The 25,003-nt window shown below is 38.9% G+C and overlaps 2 protein-coding genes and 1 pseudogene across 2 annotated transcripts; 2 read left to right on the top strand and 1 right to left on the bottom strand.

The window, feature by feature from the left end:
• Positions 1-1,267: 1,267 nt before the first annotated feature.
• Positions 1,268-16,832, top strand: LOC122003026 (histone-lysine N-methyltransferase ATXR3-like). Its single transcript, XM_042558453.1, has 21 exons — positions 1,268-1,474; positions 1,659-3,734; positions 3,962-4,018; positions 4,489-5,733; positions 7,894-8,270; positions 8,347-8,916; positions 9,038-9,138; positions 9,297-10,068; positions 10,163-10,366; positions 10,462-10,533; positions 11,038-11,148; positions 11,228-11,328; positions 12,889-12,988; positions 13,062-13,157; positions 13,482-13,649; positions 13,733-13,858; positions 13,943-13,996; positions 15,401-15,648; positions 15,733-15,841; positions 15,914-16,213; positions 16,309-16,832. Exons 2-21 carry the CDS (start codon positions 1,796-1,798, stop codon positions 16,471-16,473), a joined length of 6,915 nt encoding a protein of 2,304 aa, XP_042414387.1. The 5' UTR covers positions 1,268-1,474; positions 1,659-1,795; the 3' UTR covers positions 16,474-16,832.
• LOC122003027 lies at positions 15,870-18,738 on the bottom strand (annotated as a pseudogene).
• A 972-nt stretch (positions 18,739-19,710) lies between these two features.
• On the top strand, positions 19,711-24,977 carry LOC122003024 (kinesin-like protein KIN-14H). Its single transcript, XM_042558451.1, has 17 exons — positions 19,711-19,846; positions 20,094-20,383; positions 20,467-20,611; positions 20,721-20,830; positions 20,909-21,028; positions 21,106-21,309; positions 21,901-22,110; positions 22,183-22,257; positions 22,473-22,619; positions 22,715-22,856; positions 22,972-23,081; positions 23,267-23,428; positions 23,522-23,724; positions 24,017-24,098; positions 24,180-24,284; positions 24,363-24,467; positions 24,538-24,977. The coding sequence occupies exons 2-17, from the start codon at positions 20,174-20,176 to the stop codon at positions 24,691-24,693; spliced, it is 2,286 nt and encodes a 761-aa protein (XP_042414385.1). The 5' UTR covers positions 19,711-19,846; positions 20,094-20,173; the 3' UTR covers positions 24,694-24,977.
• Positions 24,978-25,003: the final 26 nt, after the last annotated feature.

Raw genomic sequence — 25,003 nt, 5'->3', positions numbered from 1 at the left:
TCCTAAACAATATTTTTTTGACCCGAAAGTTGACGGATTAAGGGTTCCACTTGATAACAAATATAGATCTCAATTTGTATCATAGATCATCTCATTCTAATATCCAAGTTAAAAGTTATGATCAGTTGAAATTTAACTTTGCCTGCATTAGTCCTACATCACTAGATTGGTTTGCCATGAACAATTAATGTTTGATTGTATATTTGATTATGTTATTGTATCTTAGAAAACAGACATCTCGAAGTACTGTCAAAGGAAACTAATCTACTTTAAAGAAACAATGTCAACGGAGACTTCGGTGGCTTAATTTCACACTCGGACTCGATAGTCGGGCACACGGCGTCCCAACTTGACATTTGGCTTCCCGACTTGCAATTCGCACTCAGCTTAAACTTTGTAGCACTCGGGAGCATTCGAAGTTTGTCCAATGACATCCCATTCGGACTCAGAAAGTCCACTTAAAAGTTCAACATTAGACGACTCATGCTAGACAATTAACTACTCGGCCAACTCAACACTCTCGGCACTCAACAAGACATATAAAATTTTATTTTATTTTATTATTTTATCTTTAGCTATATTATTATATTAGATAAAATTAATAATATGAATAACTGCTAAAATGTTCCTAAACCATGAAAAAAATACTTATTTTCAAACGTCACTATAATTTTCTTATATTTGATTATTGATCCTCGCTTGATAGAAACTTAAAAGTGTTTCTAAACAAGATTTATATGTTGGTTGTTTTTTTTTTTAAAATGAAACGTTGTGTTCTTATTGTTCCTTTTGCTATCGTAATATCGAAAATCGAAATTACTATGTTGGGTTACTATATTGTCTATGAATTATTACTAAGACTAATGAACCCAAAAGACAAAAAAAATAAAAAAAAAACGAAAAAAATGAACGCAGTTAATGAGAAAGTGAAAATTGAAAGTAGGAGATAAAGAAAATTTACACTTGGATAAAGATTTCTATAATTATTTTAAAAGATAATATAGATATTTTTTTTATATGGAATATCATTTTTAGGCATGTGCCTACAAATGGAAAATTGTTGGAGAAAATCAAAATCTAATTAAATTCCACAAAATATGACAGAAGGCGGTTCGGACCGACCAGCCTCGACCCGGCCGGGCTAAGTCACCCCGATATTTCGAATGATTTTATACGAGTATACGCGGTAGAGTTACCGCATACCGGTATCTGACTTCCTGTTGTTCTCTATAAAAGTTTATCAATGCGGAACAAGTTAAATACACGCATCGTAATTCTCTCGTCTTCTCCCCCTTCGCGAGGGAGCGTGTGCGACAAAGCGAAGCGGCCGAGCCAACGAGGTAGCGGCGAAGTAGGGCGCCGAAAGCCACCGCAAGCGGAAGCTCCGGCGGAAGGGAGGGCGGGCACCTCGATTCGGCCTCACTTCCTCGTCAGATCCCCGGATCGACGACTCCGTCCTATCGATCTCCTGCCGGTGCGCTCCCCCGTGGTTATTCTCCCCGGAAATCTTTCTTTATTCTTGAATTGTAGGGTCTTTGGGCGCGGAATTTAGGTTACCGGTTCCGGCCTGTTGGAATTCTTGCATTGTTTTCGGCTTGCCGCTCGATTAGTGTCTGACCTCATGTGGCTGAAAAGATTTGGTTTTTCTTCTGAGTTAGGGTTTCGATCTTGGAGCACGGGAGCAGACAGTGGTGACCTGGAGATGAGCGTCGAGAGCCCCGGAGCAGTCCGAGGGTAGGGTTTTGGCTGCACGGGTCTGGCACTGGACCCCCATCTAGGGTTCCGGAGGAGTTCCATGGGAGAGGGGGGAGTCGCGTGTGCACCCTCGCAGCGTATCATGGATCGCTTCCCGATTCCGGAGTCACTCTGTGGGGGCAAATACGTGGTTTCTTCGAATTCCTTTAGGGCGGAGAAGAGCTCGAGGAATGGCGAGAGGAAAGATGATGTCGAGAGGAAGGGTGAGTATGGTGGTGAAAAAGAAATGAAGCTGGATAAGAAGGTGAAGAAGATGGAGTTGGAGAAAGGAGAGCTTGTGCTGGAGAGGCATCGGAAAGGGGAGTTGGAGGAAGGGGAGTTCCTTAATGGCGAATTGGAAAAGGAGGAGCTCCGAAATGGTGAAGTGGAGAAGGGGGAGTTTGTTCCTAGGAAATCACGGAAAAGTGACGTTGAGGTGGGAGAACGACGAAAGAGAGATGAGGCGTCAAGAGAAGTTATTTCAGATCGACGGAGTAAAGTAGAGCTGGAAAGAGGGGAGTTTGTTCCAGATAAATGGAAGAGAACAGCAGAACCGGAGAAGACACAGACTCAGTCCAGCAGAGGAAGGAAGTTGGACAAAGACAAAAATGATGTACTGGAGAGATTGCGGAAGCATGCCCGGGATTTTTCTCCAGAGAACAGTCACCGGAGAAGTGATAGACACACAAGTGATGCTGACTCCAGGAAGCGATCATCATCCAGATGGGATGGCAGTGTCTCTGATAGGGATGCTAGGAAATCATCAGGCGAGGCTAAGCACGATAGGCACCATTCTAATTTGCCTGATCATTCAGGATCAAGGACTAGTTCTGCTAATTCTGAGAGATGCCGTAGAACTGAATCCTCCTCTGCATTCAAGGTCTTATCTTCCAGCAAGTATTCATCTTCTAGATTCACTGATCCATCTCTTTCTTCTGGAGGTACCCATGATCGCCACAGTCCGGGCCATTCTGAGAAGTCACCAAAAGAGCGCAGCAGCCACTCTAATAGCAAGGACCTTAGTCCTCGACGCACCAACCGGTCCCCACACGAGAAGAGTCGCCACTTTGATCGTAGGGATCGTACTCCAAGTCGTTCAAATAGATCTCCACGTCTACGAGTTCGTCACCAGGATCACAGAGACCGAACTCCTGTGCGCTCAGTGCGGTCACCAAATCCACATGATATACGGCATTCTGCAGATCACCGAGAATCAAGCAGGAAAAATAAAGTCGGCGAAAAGCATCAATCTAGCAGAAATGATGATAAAGTAGGAGGAAAGGATCATGGTGAAAAAGATATTACTAATGGTAAGTCAAATAAGAGTCATGCAGACAGAAGTAGTGTTGATAAACTCTGCAAGGAAAAGCTGTTACATAATTCAAATAGGCAGTCTAGTGAAATTCCGCCTCTGCCGCCTCTGCCACTACCTCCTCCTCCTCCACCTCCTCCACCTGCACTTCCTCCACCACCACTTTCTGCACCAGGAGGTTTTGAAGATCCATCATCAATGGAAGAGGATATGGATATATCAGACACTCCACCACGTGACCCCATCTCATCTGATATTGATGCATGGAAATGGTTTTATCTTGATCATTTTGGTACTGAACAAGGGCCTTCGAAACTGGTTGATCTCAAACAGCTAGTGGATGACGGATTCCTCCTTTCTGATCATCTGATAAAGCACGCTGACAGTGATAGATGGGTTACCGTTGAGAATGCAGTTTCCCCCTTGGCGCAGTTGAACATTCCCTCCATTGTTTCTGATGTGGTAACCCAGATGGTAAGTCCTCCAGAAGCCCCAGGGAATTTGTTAGTTGATGGTGCTGTTCTTTACCAGGAAACATCCGGTTCTATGCCTCTGCAACAAGCACTTCTTACTGATGAACCTTCAATTTTACCAGAATTTATTCAAGATTATCATATAGATGAGAGGGTGAAAATGTTGTTGGATGGATACAGTATTATAGATGGAAAGGAGCTCGAGATTATAGGAGGTACTTTTATTATTCTGTTTTTTTTTTTAAATTTCATCTTCAAAACCTTTATTTATAAATGCAAGGTTAGGCCGATCTTTGCACTTGCCTATTCAGATCCTACTTATTTAAAACAAGAAAAATTTATTTGAGGCATATCTTTCTTTTATGAGTGGTGATAAAATACTATTTTGTGTTAACGGTTGATCCTAATTTTATTTGTCTTGTGAAATTTCACAATCTTGCAGAAGCTCTGAATGCGTCATTTGAGCATGTGGACTTGGAAAACTGGGGTCAATCTGAAGGTATTATATATTCCTACCTTAATGTCTATTTTGACAAAATAAAAACATATGAAGAACCGTTCTTTTGATATGCTGTAGTTTGAATATGCAAAAATTGACTTGTGATTCTCTAGTCTTTTCGAATATAAGCTTGTGGCTGGTCATCTTCCCCTCCCTCTCTGGTTTTTAATTACTTTACTAGGTACTAAAATCTTCGATCTGCTACTTCTTCCATGGCCCTTCAAAACAAAAATCGTAAGTAGAATGACATGAATCTGTCATATATACAAACAAGGAGAGATGATGTTGGATGATGGGAAAATGTTCTCTCATTTTTGTTGAAGTTTTTTATTGTTAGCAGAAATGTTTCCTTTACACTTTTGACTGAATTTCTTGGAAGACCAGTGACTTCCAAACTGCAATAATTAGACTGTCTCTTCATGTTTGATTTATTCATTTCATTATTTTTATTATCTATGCGTGGCTTGTAGGTTTCTCAAGATTCAAGGCTCAAACGCCATTCATGTATCCAAGAAATGAGGTTGCTAGAGATCAAGAAAATTTCTCAACAGAAGTTACCGAAATTAGGCCAGTTTTTGCATCTTCTGAGATGGATCATTTTGTTCCTGGTGGTAGCCATAGTGATTGGTTTGCTGGGAGGTGGTCTTGCAAAGGTGGTGACTGGAAGAGGAATGATGATGTTAATCTTGAGAGATCTTACAGACGGAAACTTGTCATCAATGAAGGTTATCCTCTTTGTCAGATGCCAAAGTCTGGGATTGAGGATCCTCGTCGGCAAAAGAAGGAAGATCTTTATTATCCTTCCCGGAGTAAAAGGCTTGATCTGCCAGTTTGGAGTTTTTCATCAGCAGATGATAATAGTGATAACAACATTGATCAAAGTAAAAATGTAGTTAGTAGCAGATCAGTCCAAACTAAACCTTTGCCTCCTAGGGGTACGAAGGGTATACTTCTTCCTGTTGTCCGGATAAATACCTGTGTAGTAAAGGATCATGTTTCTTCAGAACCTTCTGGAAAGGTTAAAAGCATTGAACTGCACCCTTCAAGATCTTCACGATCACACTCTAGTAGCGAAAGGAATTCTCTTCGTGAAGGTTCCTCTCGGTCAAAGAAGTCGCATGAACATGACCAACAAATTCTGCAACGATGCAAGACTGTGCTCACTGTTCCCAGGGATCGGATTTGTACTGTCGATGATTTATCTATTGATGCGGGTGATTGGTTCTATCTAGATGGTGCGGGCTGTGAACATGGACCTTTCTCATATTTGGAATTGCAAGAGTTAGTTGGTAAAGGTACCATATTGGAGCATAGCAGTGTCTTTAGGAAGAATGACAATACTTGGCTACCAATTACTAAAAAACTGAAGTTTTCCGAAACTATAAATACTGAAGGTGGAGCAGGCACATCCGCTGAAAAAGGTTGTTCTACTCTTGCTCAGTCATTTCTAAACAGTGCTAGTAGCTCTTCTCATTCACTTCATAGCTCGCACCCTCAGTTTGTTGGGTTTACACGTGGTAAGCTGCATGAACTTGTCATGAGGTCATATAAGAACCGGGAGTTTGCTGCTGCTATCAATGAGGTTTTGGATCCATGGATAATTGCGAAGCAACCAAAGAAGGAAATGGATAAACATTTTCCATTTAACTCATCTATCACAAAAAGCTCTGCTGTTTTAGCTCATGATTTGTCAAGGGATACTAGCTGGAAATCAGGTTTGTTTCTCATTAATGCTTTGGATGGTATGCTCATCCTCTGTTCTCTATTCTGTACAATTCCTCATACATCTGAGCATGTATTGAAGTCCCATTGGCTGGTAAGACATTAGGCACTTTATATGCATGCACACCATCACCAATATACATGTGTTATAAATTAACCAATGATAAAAGTTAAATACCACATTGATAGGATTGATCAGGAAATCAGTTGCTAAAATTAGTTGAAAATTTATAATCATAATGTGAATTCAACGATATAGATTGTTAAGTAATCCAAACTTGCCTAATATCATCCAATGCTTTATTATAACGCATAAATATTAGTCATAATTAAAGTTGCAATAAAACTATCTTCAATTCCATAATTTTTATATGTTTAATATTATATCGTATTTGTTTTATTTAGTGCTAGGAATGAACATACTAGTGATCTCACCTCATAGAAGCACATAGAAACATTATGTATTTTGAATTGCATTACTTTTTTTTTTTAAACATATTTATTATTTGAATACTTATTCAGCAATTAGTACTATTAAATATACAATTTTAAATTTTAGAAATTTTCTGTGAGTTTTTAAAATTCTGGATATATGATATTTTGTAGCATTTTCTTTATTATTTTAATATATTGATTATTCAAAGAATTTATTATGTCTAGAGATGCCATTTCTATTTTGTATTAACAAAATCTAATAATCCTAGCAGTGAAAATATTTGTGTCAGGTGTATTTGTTAAGTAATGTGTATTGTATATATTGAAATACTCTATAATCCCTTTTTCACTTACTCTTGCCTACCTACTTCTAGTGTTTCATGGCAGCCAAAGCCAACATATGCACTAAATACTATATACTACTTTATAATATTGCCTGCTTGATGTTTTCTTCACCATCTGTCCATTTCCCATCAAGAAGTAATGACTAATTCACTCTTCCTCTGTGACATTGTTGGTTGAGATTTCGCCACCTTCAATATATCAGGTTCCAATATCAAGACTCACCCTTGCTCCACAACAACATTGGTGGAGACCTATTTGCTTTTGAATGCAAGTATATAAACTACTGTAATCTTTGACAAAGATTTTAATTTCTATTGGTCTGATCTAATGGCATAATGCAATCAATGTTGTAGCAATTTTGCTTGATTCAAGAAACTTTCACAAGTTGGTCCAATATCTTGTTAGTTCCATCTTATTCACATTAGCAAAACTTCTGGCAGATTCACGCATTTCTAACTGCTGAACCTTATGAAATACCACCGTTGCCTAGTTCCTTGTACCATTTTTCCTTCCCTCTTTTGTTTCTTAATACTTTGTACGTGTAAAGTCTAATTAATTAGTTCATACCTTAATCCTAAAATTACAAAGTACACTTGTTCACCTCAGCATCAAGTGCTTGGATATTCCTTAGCTGCTTATCCTGAATCTTTGTTGGAGATACACTGTTAAATTCTGTCACACCTGCATTTAGCTCTGTAAATTATCAATCTCAGTGGCGAATTTTCGGCATTTCTGCTTGTGCATGCTCCCTTCAACTGTCTTAGAGTACTGCTCTCACCAAGCCTTCAAAAAAGAAAAATAACTAACACACACACACACACACATGCGCGCGCGCGCACACACACACACATCAACGACAACTTGTGCATTCTTGTACTTCAAGCAGAATCTGTTAGATATGAGGTACTTCTAGCCATTTCTAACTTTATTCTAGCATGCCTCAGAAATTTGTCTGATTCATTGGTAGATCTAGGAATACCTTGTGCATCCTGATTTGGACTAGTTCTTTCCACAACTATGCTGTAAAGGACTTGTAAAACACATGAGGATTCACCTTAGTCACATCAATTCTTTTAATGGCCATGCATTTTCTTTGTTTTTGTATAAATTGGGCGGTCAATATTTCTGCTTTACAATGATTGGATGGGTGTGCTATTTACATACGAGCAGACTAATCATGATTTAACTTTTCCTACATTGGTATACCCTGTGATAGTTTACTTGTTCGTTCATATGATACTGCTCTCTGGTTTTACTTGTTCCTACATATGGTATCAGTCTATGTTTATTTTTTTCCTTGAATAGAATCCAACGGTTTTACTTAGCTCCTGATTTTTTTTTTTAAAAAAAACTTATCCTATACGCTTATGCAGAGGATTTGTTGTATCGTGATGGAAAAAGAGCTCGATTGCTCATTGGAGATAGTGATGAGGACTCTGAAATGGGGGAGGCTGTAATTCCCAGTGAGAAGCTTGACTGCTCATTTGAGGAGTTATGTGGTGAATGTGATGTCTTTGCAGATCTTGTTACTACTTCACAGGCAGAGAATGAAAACTGGGGTCTGTTGAATGGGCGCATTCTTGCTAGAATCTTTCACTTCCTAAAGAGTGATATGAAGTCTCTTGTCTACTCTGCTTCAACATGTAAACATTGGAATACATTGGTAAATTTTTACAGAAATATTTGCAAACATTTTGATTTGTCCTCTGTTGGACCAAAGTGCACAGATGCTATCTTCCACTTGCTTATGGTATGTTTACTTACAGTTTTTTTAAACTAACCTGGTTTATGTAATTGGTAAATACTAATTTTAGATGGCCTCACAGGGTGGTTGTGACAGGAAAAACCTTACGTCCATCGGCTTAATGAACTGTGTCAATGTTACTGCCAGTGCTGTTGAAGAGGTCCTCCTGGTGTTTCCACACATATCTTTTATTGACATCAGTGGATGCTGTCAGTTTAAAGAACTAAAAGTTAAGTATCCAAACATTATGTGGATAAGAAGATCAGGTTCAGCTAAAAGTAAAAATCTCGAGGAATCTTATTCAAAAACAAGAAGCCTAAGGCAGATAACAGAAAATTACTCATTGTCAAGAACGTACCAGTTGTTGAATGGCTATCTGGATGATTCTGACGATCTAGGAAATTTTGCCACTGATGAGCCAAATTCCTTCAATAGAAACAATATTTCAGGCCTCCAGTTCAAGCAAGGTTTTTACAAGCGACCCAAGCTACTTGATGCTAGAAGGTCTTCAGAACTTCTATCTAGGGATGCACAGATGAGACGCTGGTTGCATAGAAAATCTGAGAATAGCTATAAAAAGATAGAGGAATTTATTGCCAATAGTTTGAGGAGCATCATAAGAGGGAGCAAGTCCGAAATCTTTATGCCCAAAGTATTTCCTAGATTCTTGCATTTTATTTTATTTTCTTTCTTTTTGATACCTGCAATAAACATATTTTGCATGTATATGGATTATGTTTCCACATCATATTAATGTTTGATTTCTGTTTCAGATTTCAAAAATTGAAGATAGGATGAGAAGTGGCTATTATGTTCGACATGGCTTGAGCTCTATCAAGGATGATATTAGTCGGATGTGCCGTGATGTATTTAAGTAAGATAGTGGATTTTTCTTTTCACCAGTTGTGAAGCATTAAATATTTTTATGGCTTCTCATTATGTCAATCTTGGTAGCTATAAATTATAAGTTTTAGATTAAGTTTGCTTAGCTTATCCTGTTAGATTTTAACTGAGCAATGAACATTTCGATAGATCAAATAGACGGAATGATGGAGACATGAAAAAGATTATCATTTCCTTCCTTCAATTGATAAAGAAGTTGGACAACCCAAGGTTGATCAGTGAAAGAGATGAGATGGGAAAGGCAGGAAAAGACAATTCTGATGCAGGAGCATATATATCTGAAAAATACAAAAAGAAACAAAGCAGAACTTTGGGTGAAATTAAGAGGAGTCTCTCCAAACTAAAGCAGAGAGCAATGGATTCTGAAAGTGAAACATCAGAAGAGAATGAAAATGATTTCTCTGATGAAGATGAAAGGGCTGACGATGAAAGTACTGCTTCTGATACAGAAAGTGACATGGAAGTTCATTCAGGAAATTCAACATGGGAGTCAAGAGGAGATGAGTTCTGCAAATTGGAGTCCATTGAGTCAGTGGCAATAGATGACCGGGAATGGGGTGCTCGCATGACTAAAGCTGGTTTTGTTCCTCCTGTTACCAGAAAGTATGAGATCATTGACAAATATCTTCTTGTAGCAGATGAGGAGGAAGTACAAAGGAAAATGCAAGTTGCATTACCTGATGATTATTCTGAGAAACTATTAGTCCAAAAGAATGGTATTGAGGAGTCAGATATGCAAATTCCTGAGGTTAAGGAATACAAACCCAGAAAGTCTCTTGGAGTTGAAGTAATAGAGCAAGAAGTATATGGAATAGATCCTTATACGCATAACCTCCTCTTGGATTCTATGCCAGATGAACCAGAATGGGTTCTTACAGATAGACATAAATTTATAGAAGAGGTCTGGTGAATGTATATGGTTTACATTTAAAGTCGTCTTTCCCTTATATTGTTGCTTTATTGAATTTTTAATGCCACGTGCACTTTTCTGCCAGTCTCTTCTCCGGACATTGAATAAGCAAGTCAGACAATTCACTGGTGCTGGTAACACTCCAATGGTTTATCCTTTGCGACCTGTTTTAGAAGAAATGCAAATGAATGCAGAGGAAGGAGGTGATAGACGAACACTGAAAATGTGCCAGGCCATCCTAAAGGCTATAAGGAGCCGTCCTGATGATAATTATGTTGCTTATAGAAAGGTATTTCTTCCAAATCAGCTGCACGATACTAGGTAGGACCGTATTCGATGTGGTTGCCATTTTGCTAATCTTAGCATTTTCATTTGTTCTATCAGGGCCTTGGGGTTGTCTGTAATAAGAAGGAAGGATTTGAGCAAGATGATTTTGTTGTTGAGTTCTTAGGAGAGGTACTACTTTTCTAATTTTCTTCTTTTACATAGCAGTATAATTTTGTAAGTTATATCATAAAATTAGTGCGGCGAATATGTGTAGATCACTTTTAAGTGTTCACAATAATCCATATTCTATATGAGAAGGGACCATGGTCAAACATATGATAATCTGGGTCCCTTGGTCTAGTTTCACATGCAATTGTACACAAATCGTAAAAGACTTGGTATGTTTAAATAATTCAAATCTGTGCTTGTCTTAAGATAATATAACAATGTTCTACATAATGCAACTCTTTTATTTTGGTGACTACAAATAAACCTTCGTTTCACAATGCTATAGAGAAAATGATCGTGCAGAGAAAATGAAAATTTTGGAACTAAATCATAGCAATAGTATATAGTAATACAATGTACCTTGTCACTGTGTTTCTACTCAAATGTGAATTGTTGGGCAACACAGGCAATTTGTACTTGAATCTCTCTGCTCAAGCTGAGATGTTTCATTTTGTTTAAATTCAGGTTTATCCAGCCTGGAAATGGTATGAAAAACAAGATGGTATACGGTCCTTGCAGAAAAATAATCAAGAACCAGCACCTGAATTTTACAACATATATCTGGAGAGACCGAAGGTGGTATCATGCATTTTCAACCTAAATACTAGCTTGTCGCATTTCATTCAAATAGCTAATTTCTATTTTTATATAATAGGGTGATCGTGATGGGTATGATCTTGTTATTGTTGATGCTATGCACAAAGCAAATTATGCAAGCAGAATTTGTCACTCATGCCGACCTAATTGTGAAGCAAAGTAAGCCATATCTTATATGGACCTTCCTCCAGCTGCCTATTTATGTTTAAAAAAGTACTATTATTAATTATCAACATGAGTTGCTGCTTACAAAACTGCATTCCATATGGGGTCGTAGGCTAGGTTACCATTTAAAATTTCAGACTGTATTTGTTTGCTAATGTCCAAATTTACTAGCCAAATGAGGGACTGAATTTGGCATTTGAAAGAGAAATGTGTTCTTATGTCAGTATGGGCTGTGCACATGCAGTACAAATGGGCAGCCCAGTGTACGAAGCTCTCGCCATGCGGGGTCCGGGGGAAGGATCCATTGTACGCAGCCTTACCCTGTTTTTTGCAAGAGGTTGTTTTCATGATTCGAATCCGTGACCTTTTGGGCACCTGTAGTACAACTGACTTCATAAAAAATAGGATTGTTTTTTTTAGGTATTTTTGTCGATATGGTTAGATTGGTATGATATGTGACATGAAATGCACCAATCTGACAGATCAGTATTGAACCTGTACTTTTAAATGTTGGTGGTATTTGTAGATTATATTTTTAATTGCATTTGAATTTTTGTTATCCTAAGAAAATCAAGGGTTTCTAGTGGACTCAGTTTCAGTGAAAGAAATAAAATTTCTTCTTTCTTAAGATAAAAAGGGAGTTGGTTATGATCATGTGGACTTGTTCTGACAGTTCCATCTTTTATTCTTCTTGTTGTTTGCTGAAACAACCTTCACAAAATCAGTCATATGTCCCATTATTTGGGCTAGCTGTATGGATCTTTTCTTGCCTTTTTTGCTTTGTATAAATCCTTTCATCAATAGAAAGGTCATTTTGTTTTTTTAGTGTGTAGAACTCCAAAATCACGGATGCCAAGTCTTAATATTCTCACATTCCATGTTACCACACTCTTCAACATCAGGTTGAACCACCACTGAGCATGCTCCAAGTTCCCACATCTCATGTACAATCACTCAAAATTTTAGAATTATGCACAACACTGAATGATGTGCAATCTTCTCGTTAATAACAACCTTAATATTAATATCAAGGACAATCTTTAGAATTATGCAAGATGTACCATGTCTGGATTTTTTTTAACTTTCTTCATCTAACTTTGTTAATACCCCTTTTGACTTGTATAACGGTTGACCTGATATAAATATCTTCTTTATAAGAAATTTTTAAGTTGCTCATGCACTTGCTAGCATTAGCATGCAGGGAATTTCTCCTTTGCATTTTTTAATGTTAAAAAGAAAAAAAAAGTATTAGTCTATGTAATTATTAATAGGAGATATCTTTTGCTGGTCATTACAGACAAATTTTTAACTGATCTTACATTTTTCTCTAATGTGATTAATATCCACGTGTAGCCTTCTCTCTGTGGGCTATGAATGAAGCAGCTAGGACTAGTAGTTCAAATAAATCTTAACAGGATTACTTCATTTTTTTTTTTAAAACTTTTTTATCAGCTTAATTTTTATTTTGTGGTGGATGTGATATTTATTCTCAAATCATGCGCTGATGTTGTCTCAAAATGTCTGTTTTAACTGTTGTTTATTATTGCGAGACAGAGTTACAGCTGTTGATGGTCAATACCAGATTGGTATTTATTCTCTAGGACCAATTGGTTATGGCGAAGAAATCACCTTTGATTACAACTCTGTGACAGAGGTGTGCATCATGCCAAAGAAACATTTTGTCCTATTAAAGTATCTCGACTATTTAACACTTTCATTCCTTGCAGAGCAAGGAAGAATATGAATCCTCAGTTTGTTTGTGCGGTAGTCAAGTTTGCAGAGGCAGCTATCTGAATCTTTCAGGAGAAGGAGCATTTGAGAAGGTAATGCTGAAAATGTGCAATGATCTAGTTATGTCATTGATCAGATTTTGAGGTGTCAATTGGCCATGTTTGGTCAATGAAGCTCTGCTGCTATTGCCCTGCATGTCATATTTTTTTTTTTTATAGATTTTCTAATATGCATTTATCCCCTCAATCATGCCAATAATCTATTGAGAGCATTCGCTCATTTTTATGGTGGGATTTAGATTGTATCTATACCATAGCATTGCTACATGACATTCCATGTCTATGCAGTGATACGTCTAAACTGGTATTCATGGTTGCTCTCTTTTGTTTGTTTAACTGATTCGCCGTATGCATCAGGTTTTGAAGGATTGCCATGGAGTTTTAGACCGTCATAAGCTAATGCTAGAGGCTTGTGATTCCAATTTTGTCTCCCAAGATGATTATGTTGACCTAGGAAGGGCTGGTCTGGGACCTTGTTTGCTTGACGGATTACCTAATTGGCTTGTTGCCTACTCAGCTCATCTGGTAGTATTTCTGACCATCTCACATATTTCTGTCCTATGTATATTGGCTTATTAGCTGACAGTTGCTGTTCCAAATCATTGAAGGTGAGGTTTATCAACTTTGAGAGGAAAAGACTTCCGGATGAAATTTTAAAGCATAACCTAGAGGAAAAGAGGAAATTTTTTTCAGATATATGTCTTGAGGTTGAGAAGAGTGATGCTGAGTTACAGGTACATGCCAAACTTGAATTTCTGTTATACTGTTTATTCTGTCTGATTTCCTTCTGAGTACTAATCCTTTCTTTGAATATATAGGCTGAGGGTGTATATAATGCAAGGCTTCAGAATATTGCACTCACTCTTAATAAGGTAGTCTTTTTTGTTTTCTCATTGGTAAAATGCCACCTTTATCCTATATTCAGGTATATGTGTGTTCCATTGGTTGTTAATAAGTCATTCCATGAGCTTAACCTATGGCCAAAGTGGTTACTTCATTCCAAGATAATTTTTTAGGCTGTGTATTGTTGGAGGGGTTGAGAGTGAGAGAGAAGAGGAAGGACAGTGGGAAGAATTCTCAGAGGGGACATAAAGGGCATTCTTTCTCATTCTCTTTGAGGTATGAATGAGAAGGGCAAAGAAAAAGTCTATCTATATCCTCATTTTCCTTGCCGACTTCCTTGTTCTTATCCAATTGCCATTTCACCAGAACCTTCGACAGGCCCCTTTTGGCAATCTTCCCACTTACCAATCTGACAAGAGCAGTGCCACGACCACCATCATCCCCATGCCCTGCATGCTTATAATTTTGCTTTTCTTGGCAATATCGGGGCTGGTCGTGATCCCGTCAATGAATAGTGTATTGTCAACTTGATGGAGTGCTAAGACTAAATTTGAAGAGATAGGCTTAGCTCTTGTGCTGCACCAATGGATAAGCAAAACGGGATCACACACAAGAAAGGGGTATCTGACTTCTTATCTCCTTCAAATGAAATCATCAGATTTATCTTTTTCCTCATCTCTCTCCTATACCTCCTTTCTCTTTCCCTCAAAGGAAACATGATAGCAAAAGGTGGAATCTGCCATCCCAACAGCCTTACACGGTCGGTCCCACAACCATCTGTGAGGAGATACATCGGGAAACTGTAGTTGGCCAATGCAGAGGAGAGTTTTTTTTCCTTGACTTTGTCGAGATTCGAATCCTTATCCGATAATAGCAACTCTGCTCCGCACTAGCCAACTCAACCTTAGCCCGGGGACAATTTATCGTGCAGAAGTTCCCTCAAAGGAAACATGTTAGTAGAGCAAATTCCAATTTCTAGAAACATGGGACTAAATTAGACATCAATATGTGATTCGGTAAAATGATTTTGTATTTTCTTCAAGGATGCTTTAATCTTTTCTGTGGATGAATGCCTAAACAAATTATTGCTGGTTGATTAGAACTAATTCTATTAAATGCTGTTTTTATCTAAACTTTAATGCCGCTTCACACATGACCTAGCCATTTTGGAAAACCCTTGGAACCTTTTGATCTTACATTAGAGATCTTTGTTACCGTGTTGCTTGCTAGTTTTAGCTCTAAGAAGTTCTATTTTAATATGACGCTAGCATTTTGAAACTGATCTATGGTAGTGTTATTTCTACACGTCAGAATCTAAGTACTCATAGGAGCCATCTTTCAGAGATTGCAACTCTCATCTCGGAACGTCTTCATGTTTTTTTTGACCCCTCAAATTGATCTACAACACATTTGATCATTATTGGACTATGCAGGTAAAGTATGTTATGAGGTGCGCATTTAAGGATGCAAAGAAAGCTCCACCTCCGATTGAAAAATTCTCGGCAGAAGGCATGGTTTCAGTCCTTTGGAAAGGGGAGGGTTCCTTGGTCGAGGACTTGCTACATTCCATGGCACCTCATGTAGAGCCAAATGTACTTAGCGACCTAAAATCCAAGATTCAAGCCCATGATCCATCTGGTTCCGATAACATCGAGAATGCAATCCGCAAGTCTTTATTATGGCAAGTCTTCGTGCGCAATCAAATATTGCTTTCCTGATAACTTTGCTACACCTATATTCTAACCGAAGTACTTTCTTTTACCAGGTTGAGGGATGAATTGCGAAATCTTCCATGCAGCAAGAAGTGTCGGCATGATGCTGCTGCAGACTTGATTCATATATATGCTTACACAAAAGTGTTCTTTAAGATCCGGGTAAATAATCGACAAATGCTTCTACACATAATAAGAAAGGGCCATGTTTGACATTTTGAGGCATGAATGCAGGACTACAAGTCTGTTACATCTCCCCCAGTCTACATCAGCCCTCTGGACTTGGGTCCCAAATATGCCGATAAGATGGGGTCAGGTTTCCAGGAATTTTGCAAGACCTACGGCGAGAATTATTGCCTGGGCCAGTTGATCTATTGGTACAGCCAGATGAATGCTGACCCAGAGTGTCGACTAGCGAGAGCTCGCAAAGGTTGCTTATTGCTGCCCGATATCTCTTCCTACTACACAAAGTCCCAAAAGCCATTGCGTGAACATTACAGCCTTCGGACTGTACGGTTTATGATGTCGCGGATGGTGAGTGCATTCCCTAATACTGAGTTTTCTCTGTTAGCTCCACAAGTTCCTCGTCGAATTATCTGACTATGAAAACTCTGTGATGATGGTAACAGGAGAAAGAGCCACAGCGGCCATGGCCAAAAGATCGAATATGGCTTTTCAAGAGCAACCCTAAATTTTTTGGCAGTCCGATGCTGGACGCTGCCCTCAATAAGTGTCCATTAGACAAGGAGATGATGCACTGGCTCAAGACCAGGCCGGCAGTGTTTCAAGGCTGACAGACCAAGCGTGCAGCAACAACATGCTTCTATAGTCCTCACGACATTCCTGGTGCGTCCATTGACAAAATTCTTTTGTTCTCTCTCACATAGAGCCCACCTTCTTTTAGCTTGTGGAGAGTTTGCCCTTTTGTTTGAAGTAGCATTTCCCCACATGTACAGCTTCCTCAGCTTGTAATTTGTATTGATTATTTAGGATAGCTCATCATTGATCCAATGTAGAAAAAAAAATCTCTTTAAAAAAAAAAACCTGTTTCTTTTGCTAGTTCCTGGAGCTGCTGTGCTGACACATTGTACAGATATTGATGATATGTAGCATGCAATCACCATATGGCAAGTTCTTGTGCCTTGTTTCTTTCTGTATTGACATCTACTCTTTTGCCTTCAATACTAACCGAGTGTTCCTTTTTGTTATTTTGTAGCCTCATTTACTATCTCTTAGGAAGCATTGCCCTGGATAGCTCACACAGAACTGCATAAACTTGCGCTTTGCAAGGATGTGAAGTATCTCCATTGACAAACTCATGAACACAACCATCCACCTCGACTGCACTCCTCCCAATCACTTTCTCCATTCCTCTGCAGCTCATCAATCTCCTTATCAATGATGCCTCGTTCCACTTCCCCTCTGCTGCGTATATGTTAGATATCAGCACATACACTCCCCCGTCGTCTGCCCCTACCTTCCTCAACTGCTCGACTGCGGCCTCTGCTAGCTCAGTGCACTGATGGACTCGACAGGCTGCGAGAAGTGAACCCCAAATGCTTGCAGTTGGCTCCGTCGGCATTGTCTCGATCACTCGTCTAGCTTCCTGCAGCAGCCCCGCCCTGCCGAGGAGGTCCACCAAGCAGCCGTAATGCTCGGCCTTTGGCTCTATCCCGAAATCGCTCCTCATCCTCTCAAAGATGCACCGCCCCTCGTCAACCAAACCAGTGTGAGCACAGCCTGTTAGGACAGCGACGAAAGTCAGATCATCCATTGGAACCCCTCGTTTCTCCATCTGGTGGAAAAGCTCGAGAGCTTCAGCTCCAAAACCATGGATGCCGAGTCCTACCATGCTCACGTTCCATGTCACCACGCTCCGCTTTGGCTGTTTCCGTGACAACGTCCAGCAATCCAGTGTTCTTCTTCAGGTAGGAGTGTATCCATCGACCTTGATCAAGAGCACCCAACTGCGAACATGCAGAAATGGCACCGACTGCGCAGACTTGATCAGTTCTAATTCCTTCAACGAGCATCCGCTGGAAGAGCTCCAAAGCTTGTTTTGGGTATCCACATCGCACGTAGCCATGGATAAGAATGCTCCAAGACACTACATTTCTTTGTGGCATTTCGTCGAACAGTTGTCTGGCAGGGCCTATCATGCCCCCTCCAACATACCCATCGATCATGGAATTCCAGCAGGCAACGTCTTTGTTGGGCATTTCATCGAACAGCTCTCGAGCGCGGCCGACATCCCCTACCTTCTTCCCGTATCCGTCGATCAAAATCGTCCAGGAGAACGCATCCCTCTCCGGCATCGCGTCGAACAGCTTCCGAGCCTCCGATGCGTCCCCGCGATCCACATATCCAGCCATCAGAGAGTTCCACGATACCAAATCCTTGAACCGAGATCCATCGAACAGCTTCCGAGCGGAGGCGATCTCTCCGCGCTTGCAGTAAAAGTTGATCAATCCGTTCACCACGAAGGAGTCTTCGGCGAATCCTTCCTTGAGAGCGCTTCCGTGAACAGATCCCCCTTCGTCGAGTCTGGGCACCACGGAGCAGGCCTTGAGGACGAAGGGGTACGTGTAATGGTCGGCCAAGACGCGATTTTGACGCATCCGGGCGAAGGTCAGAAGGGCCTTGATCGGGGAGGAGGACCGAGCGTGGAAGCGGATGATATTGTTCCAGGCGAAGGCGTTGGGCCGGGGAATATGGGAGAAGACGAGATCGGCATAGGAGGGCGGGATGCGGGCGGGAAAGGCGGCGCCGGGGAGCTCGCAGACGGCGTAAAGGAGGCGACTTGCTACCGAGGGACGGTGGACGAGGGATGCGGCGACAAGCTGCGCGTGGATCTGGAGGACTTGGGAGGCGGCGGCGGCTTTGTGAAGCAGGGAGAGAAGGTTGGAGAAGGATGCGGCCATGGCGCAAGGAAAGAGGATGCGCAATATTTTAAACTACTCGAAATTTTAGAATTCTCAAAATACCGCTTATAATTGTCATTCTTTATTATGTAAAATTTTAATAATTTGAGGATTATAGAATAACAATATCAAACCGGGCATCCATATCAATTTTTCTATTATTATATTTAAAATTTAGGATAAATTTTTCTATTATTATATTTAAAATTTAGTATAAATAATTTATTTTATTAAATTTAAATAATCTCTTTTCACTATATACTATATCAAATATCTTAAAATTTTTATCATTCTTAAGTTTTTATTATTTTCTTCTTTTTCTTTTATTTTTTATTATTATATTTATGGAATGAGTAGAAGGAGAAAGATTGAGTGGAAAGAGAGAGATTAAAAAGAAATATTATTTTATTTTTAGAATCAATATTTCATTTTTAAAATTTTTAAATTTAGATAATCATAAGGTAATTGATATTTTGAATAGGGGTAATTGATGGGATGAAAACAATAATTTCAAAGTTCGCTTTTACCCCAAAACTCGTTTTGTTTTTAAAATTTAAACATAACTAAATAAGTTTCATTCGGAAAATAAAAACACAAGTGAATTATCTATTTATCTTCTTAGAGAAATATTTGACTTGAGCAAAGAGACAAATATTTATTAAGATTTTTTTGAGGCAGATTAAATATATAAGTGTAATTTACTATGCACTCAATGACACAAATATTCAATAACAAAAAAATGGAAAAAGGATTTTAAATATATAATTTTTAAAAAACTAATTAAGTTACAAATATTTACTTATTTACTTATTTATTAAATTAGTGATCTGTCGCTAGCAATAGGAAATGTGTGCCATTGATTAATGAAATTTATTAAATACTAATAACCATTTTATTATTATTATTATTCAATAACAAAGTCAAAGTAATTATAATGACAGGTTTGCACGATTTATACTCTGAAGATTACACGCGCAAAAATGAAATTTGATATTTTAAAACAATTAATAATTTTCCGGAAGAAAAATAAAAATTGTTACAAAGAATAATTCTTAAGGATGGAGGAGACGCGATCGCGACCGTCCATTTCGTCTTTAATATTCGTGGTACATCAGAGGGGCATTTCCGTAGAAAAGGTCGTCCCCGCTTCGAGTTCAAAAAAATTCGAAGCCAATCTCGATCGATCGCCGTCGAAGTGGAGCAGGAAGAAGACGGCGAACTCCTCGGCGACGTCGGGAAGAAAAAGGTGCGATTTTTTATTCTTTATTTTTGTCCTCGATCCTTCCCCTTCCTCCTGCCTTTCGAGTCGTCGAAGTGACGGCTCGCGTCGCTCCTCAGTCCTCCCTCTTGCCTTTCGTTCCACTCCATCTTGCAGCCACCCCACCTCACCCGATAGCTCCACCTCCCACCTTAAAAAAATCCTACCTTTACCTTTTATTTCGGCAGAACCAACTCCTTTCCTCTCATATTCATCCCTCCTTCATGTTTGGTAGATCCCTGCTGCGCTTCAGGGTTGTTTTCTAGGGATTTAGCTCGATCCACAGAAGAGTGGTATCGGGGCGTCTTGGGGAAAATGGTGGGATCTGCGACCAAGGGTCTGGCGGCGAGGCAGGCGCTGTCGTGCGTCAGTGACTCTCCCAACTCCGGAGGAGTGTGTGAGCTGGCGGCTGCTGCACAGAGCTCAGATGCTGGAAGCACGGATGGTATCGTGTTCGGGTCGAGGGAGGACGTGGAGAGACTTTTGGCCGAGAAGATGAAGGGCAAGAACAAGCACGACTACAAGGTGATAACTTTCCTTGTTGAGGTTTTCAGTTGATTTTCTACTGCTTTTGCATGATTTTGTTGTTTATCTCGGCGATTCCTCAGGGGAAGAGCGAGAAAATGATCGAATATATCAAAAAGCTTCGGATTTGCATCAGAAGGTACATGGAGCTCAATGATGGGTACACTGAGGAGGTAGAGAAGCTTAGATATTCGTTGGAGACTGAAGAGAAAAGGCATGATGAGATTGGTATTTACCCTTTTTAATCTTTAACTTGAACGAAAATTCAACAAACTTTCATTTGATTTGATTGTGTCAAGTGTTATCAATGGCTCAATTGATATCTCATTTTTCATAGAGTTCCAGATGAGGTCTAAGATCAAAGAATTGGATGCAACCACATGGGAGCTTCAAGGAAAAAATTTATTTTTGCAAGAGCAGATCAAGAAGGAAGTATCTGATAAATTGGTGAGAGCCCTGAATACTCTCATGCCTACTAGTTGATTGATTTTCTTGTGAATAACGAGAACTAGAAAACCTGCATAGGTTGCTATCGAATCTCATGAGAATGAAAGGCGCACAAGAATTGAAGTTGAGAATTCCCTAGAAAGTGTAGCAGCAGAGTTTGAAAGAGTTACTCAAGAGAAGGAATGTATGAGTGACCAGGTATATGTTATAGTTCATTTCAATAATTCTTTTGATGATCTTTATTAACTTTTCTCTGTTATATATTATTTTTCCAGTTAAAAATATTACAAGAAACTAATAGAAGATTACAAGAGTACAATACCAGTTTGCAACATTACAACAGTAATCTTCAGAACGAGGCCAACAAAAATGGTGAAACAATCTCAAGGCTTCAGAAGGAAAAAAGTTCTCTAATGGAAAACCTGGCTAGTACAAGGGACCATACCAACTCACTGAAAAATCAGTTGGATGTGTCCAGGGTTTGTTGTCTACCTAATATACACTTTATTACGTTAGATGTCCTTGCTTACTGTCTCAATATATTGCCTTCTTTCCTTTTACAACACTTTTCTAATCACATGAGTAGTATTGTAGTAGTTCTATGCATTTTTCCCCCTTCCTTTTGTGTTTTTTAATTTATAGGTTAAATTAGTAGCTATTTTGTCATTTCATTGCTTGTGAAGTCTTTCATCTTCCGATTATTGGATCCAAAGGATGCAACAACTCGTCTTTATCACATCCTTCCATAGCTAATCATTTGGCATGAGTTCTCTAATCTGATTATGGACTATCTTAGTATCTTATGTCTTATTGTGGAAGCAATTTCTCCTTTGCATCCACCTTCCATTTAGTATTAACAATCTTTCAACAAATAACAAATTTGAGGTGATACTTTGGTAAACTTCACTTGACCATTATTTTGTACAAGTACAGTCGTTAACATTTCACATTCATGCTTGTTTATATTCACAAAAATGTGGTTGCTTTTGGTTCTATAGCTGTTTTGGTAGTTGTAGTTTGATAGCGTTGCCCATCTTTGCAATAATTTGTCTGTATGTTTTTTACCTCAGTCATCTCAGCAAGACGCCATTAAACAGAATGAAGAGCTAAAGAAGGATGTCAACTTCCTTAGAACTGAACTGCAGCTAGTACGTGATGAGCGTGATAATTTATTACCACAAGTGAAAAACTTGACTATAGAAGTTGATAATTACAAGGAATTTGCTGGCAAATCATCCAAAGATTTGGATAGTATATCCACAAAGATTATTGCTCTGGAGGTTTGTTTTCAAATGAGGCAATCTCATCACGAAACCTGCTTCTTTTATGGATTAACTCTTTATTACTTACAGGAAACATGTGCTTCACAAAGAGAACAAATACTATTGTTGCAGCATCAGCTTGCTGCTTCTCGTGATATGCTTAAGGTCGGTGACTCTTAATACTTTGTAATAATAAATATCATCATCATTAAGTTGTGTTTGTCTCAACTATATGGGATTGGCTAGAATAGTAAATCACATTGGGAAAGTGCAATATTGTTTTTCTATCGTGTTAATGAGAATTAATATATATTTAGCCAATAACTCCAGCTTGTCTGCCATCAAACTCCATGTTTCTGACATTTTTGCTGATTTTATAGAGAGCTGACTTGGCAACCATTGAGACAATGACAGAATATGAAGATCAGAAGAGAATTATAAAGGATTTGCAAGATCGTCTTGCAGATTCAGAATGTCAGATAGTTGAAGCTGAAAAATTGCGAAAAAAGTTGCATAACACCATATTGGTATTTATGTCACTTCACTAAGTGTATTCATTGTCAAAAATAATCTAATTGATCATGAACTTCTTGTATACTTCATGAGAACCTCATTACTACAGGAACTTAAAGGAAATATTCGAGTGTTTTGTAGAGTTCGCCCTCTTTTACCTCCTACTTGCTCAAATGGCACAGATGGAGCTGTTGTTTCTTATCCAACATCCCTCGAGTTTCTTGGGCGTGGTATTGACTTGGCACAAAATGGTATGTCAATGTGTCTTTTCTTTCCACAGGATTCTTATACCGACAACAATGTTCTATAATATGCAATGTCCACCCTAATACAAGATATTTTCCGGACCAATGCAATGACGAACAGCCCAGGTGTATTCCTTTGCTTTTGACCAAGTGTTCAATCATGAAGCTTCACAAGAAGATGTATTTGTAGAAATCTCACAGCTAGTTCAAAGTGCACTGGATGGCTATAAGGTGCTTTATTTGATCTTCGAACTTTATTGCTTCTAGAATTATTGTGATACAAAGTTTGGTTTATCCAAAGCACTTCAATTTGGTCTCTTTTTTTTACCTTTTAGAGATGCTTCTCTTGTTTCTTATCAAAAAGAATTTTTGTATGATGATTTCATGTTTTTATGAAGATGCCATTGTCCTTTTAGGTTTGCATATTTGCATATGGGCAAACCGGTTCTGGGAAAACCTACACCATGATGGGCAATCCTGAATGTGCTGAGCAGAGTGGCCTTATACCAAGGTCACTGGAGCAAATATTCCAAACTAGTCAATCATTAACATGTCAAGGTTGGAAATACAAAATGCAAGTAAGTTTATGGTTCCTTCTTATTCTATTCGTCCTAATGCTTTCTCCGTTCATCTTCTTAGCTTGATTTACTTCAGAAATTTCTATTTCATAGGCGTCTACTCTTGAAATATACAATGAGACGATTCGTGATTTACTATCTCCAATTCGCGGTAGTAATCCAGAAGCAAATGGTACCAAGCAATACACGATCAAGCATGATTCAAACGGAAATACAGTTGTATCGGATCTTACGATAGTAGATGTTTGCAGCATGGAAGAAGTCTCATTCCTCCTACAGCAAGCTGCGCAGAGCAGGTAAAGTTAGGATCATCTTAAAACTAGTTTGTTCATCTTTTGCACTTGTTTCTTTCGTGTAAATTCATTCATCCATTGGACTTTCTGTAATGCTTAGTCTGGCTTGCTTGAACATCTGCATTTCATGTATTTATAGACTCACCACAAAAACCTTAAACACAACTAATTCTATCTAAAACATAGGCATAATACTAGCTATGCCAATATACATATTATCACCTAGTTTCTTCGAAAATATTGATTGCTAAAGTGAAATTCAAGCCTGAGAAATTCATGTGAATTCTGTGAGTAGGTCTGTCGGCAGGACCCAAATGAATGATCAATCTTCAAGAAGCCACTTTGTCTTCACTCTAAGGATCTTTGGTGTTAATGAGGTTCACGATCTTAACTATAAGTTCCATAAGAGGTTTGCTTTGTTTTGAACTCTGAAGCTAAGTGAATATTATCAACTTCAGGATACCGAACAGCAGGTTCAAGGGGTGCTTAACTTAATTGATCTTGCGGGAAGTGAGCGCCTAGCTAAAAGTGGCTCTACCGGTGACCGCCTCAGGGAAACTCAGGTAGATATATATCTTTGTACTGACTGAATTATAGAGAGTAACTTATATGTTTACTTGCCTTTTATCTCATTGTTTTAGGCAATCAACAAAAGTTTATCAGCCTTAAGCGATGTAATATATGCGATTGCGAAGAAAGATGACCATGTGCCTTTTAGGAACTCTAAGTTAACTTACCTTCTACAGGTAAGTATCATTATATATTTTTAACCGAATAATCCTCCGTTTGGCTGATCAACACTTTGTTCATTGATAGCCGTGCCTCGGGGGGGATTCAAAGACATTAATGTTTGTCAACATTTCACCAGAGGCATCATCAGCTGGTGAATCTCTTTGCTCACTTCGCTTTGCTGCCAGGGTCAATTCGTGTGAGATTGGCATTCCTCGACGCCAAACACTTACATACTCATGAGAGAAATGTTCAAAGCCTGCTAATTGCTGCTACCGCCGTTACACGATACGCAATTCAAGTTCTAACATTGTTTTTCTGCTCACTTGTATAGTTTGGAACCAAACTTGCATATTGGAGTTGAATCTGTAACTGGAATTCAAAGTGCTGTTATTTGTAGCAACGGGAGCTGTTTCGTGCTCACACCATGTATTTTATTTTCGATCGTTTTCACACAAACCTATGAAGAGTTAATTTGTGAAGAGTAGTGGTTTGATCACATGAAATGATCAGATAAATCTTTTCATCTTGCTAATCTTTTTTCACAGCATTG

This window comes from Zingiber officinale, chromosome 7A (genome assembly GCF_018446385.1).
Source record: "Zingiber officinale cultivar Zhangliang chromosome 7A, Zo_v1.1, whole genome shotgun sequence".
Lineage (NCBI taxonomy): Eukaryota > Viridiplantae > Streptophyta > Magnoliopsida > Zingiberales > Zingiberaceae > Zingiber > Zingiber officinale.
Note: the sequence above shows the minus strand (reverse complement) of the source record. Positions and strands in the feature narration are given on the sequence as shown.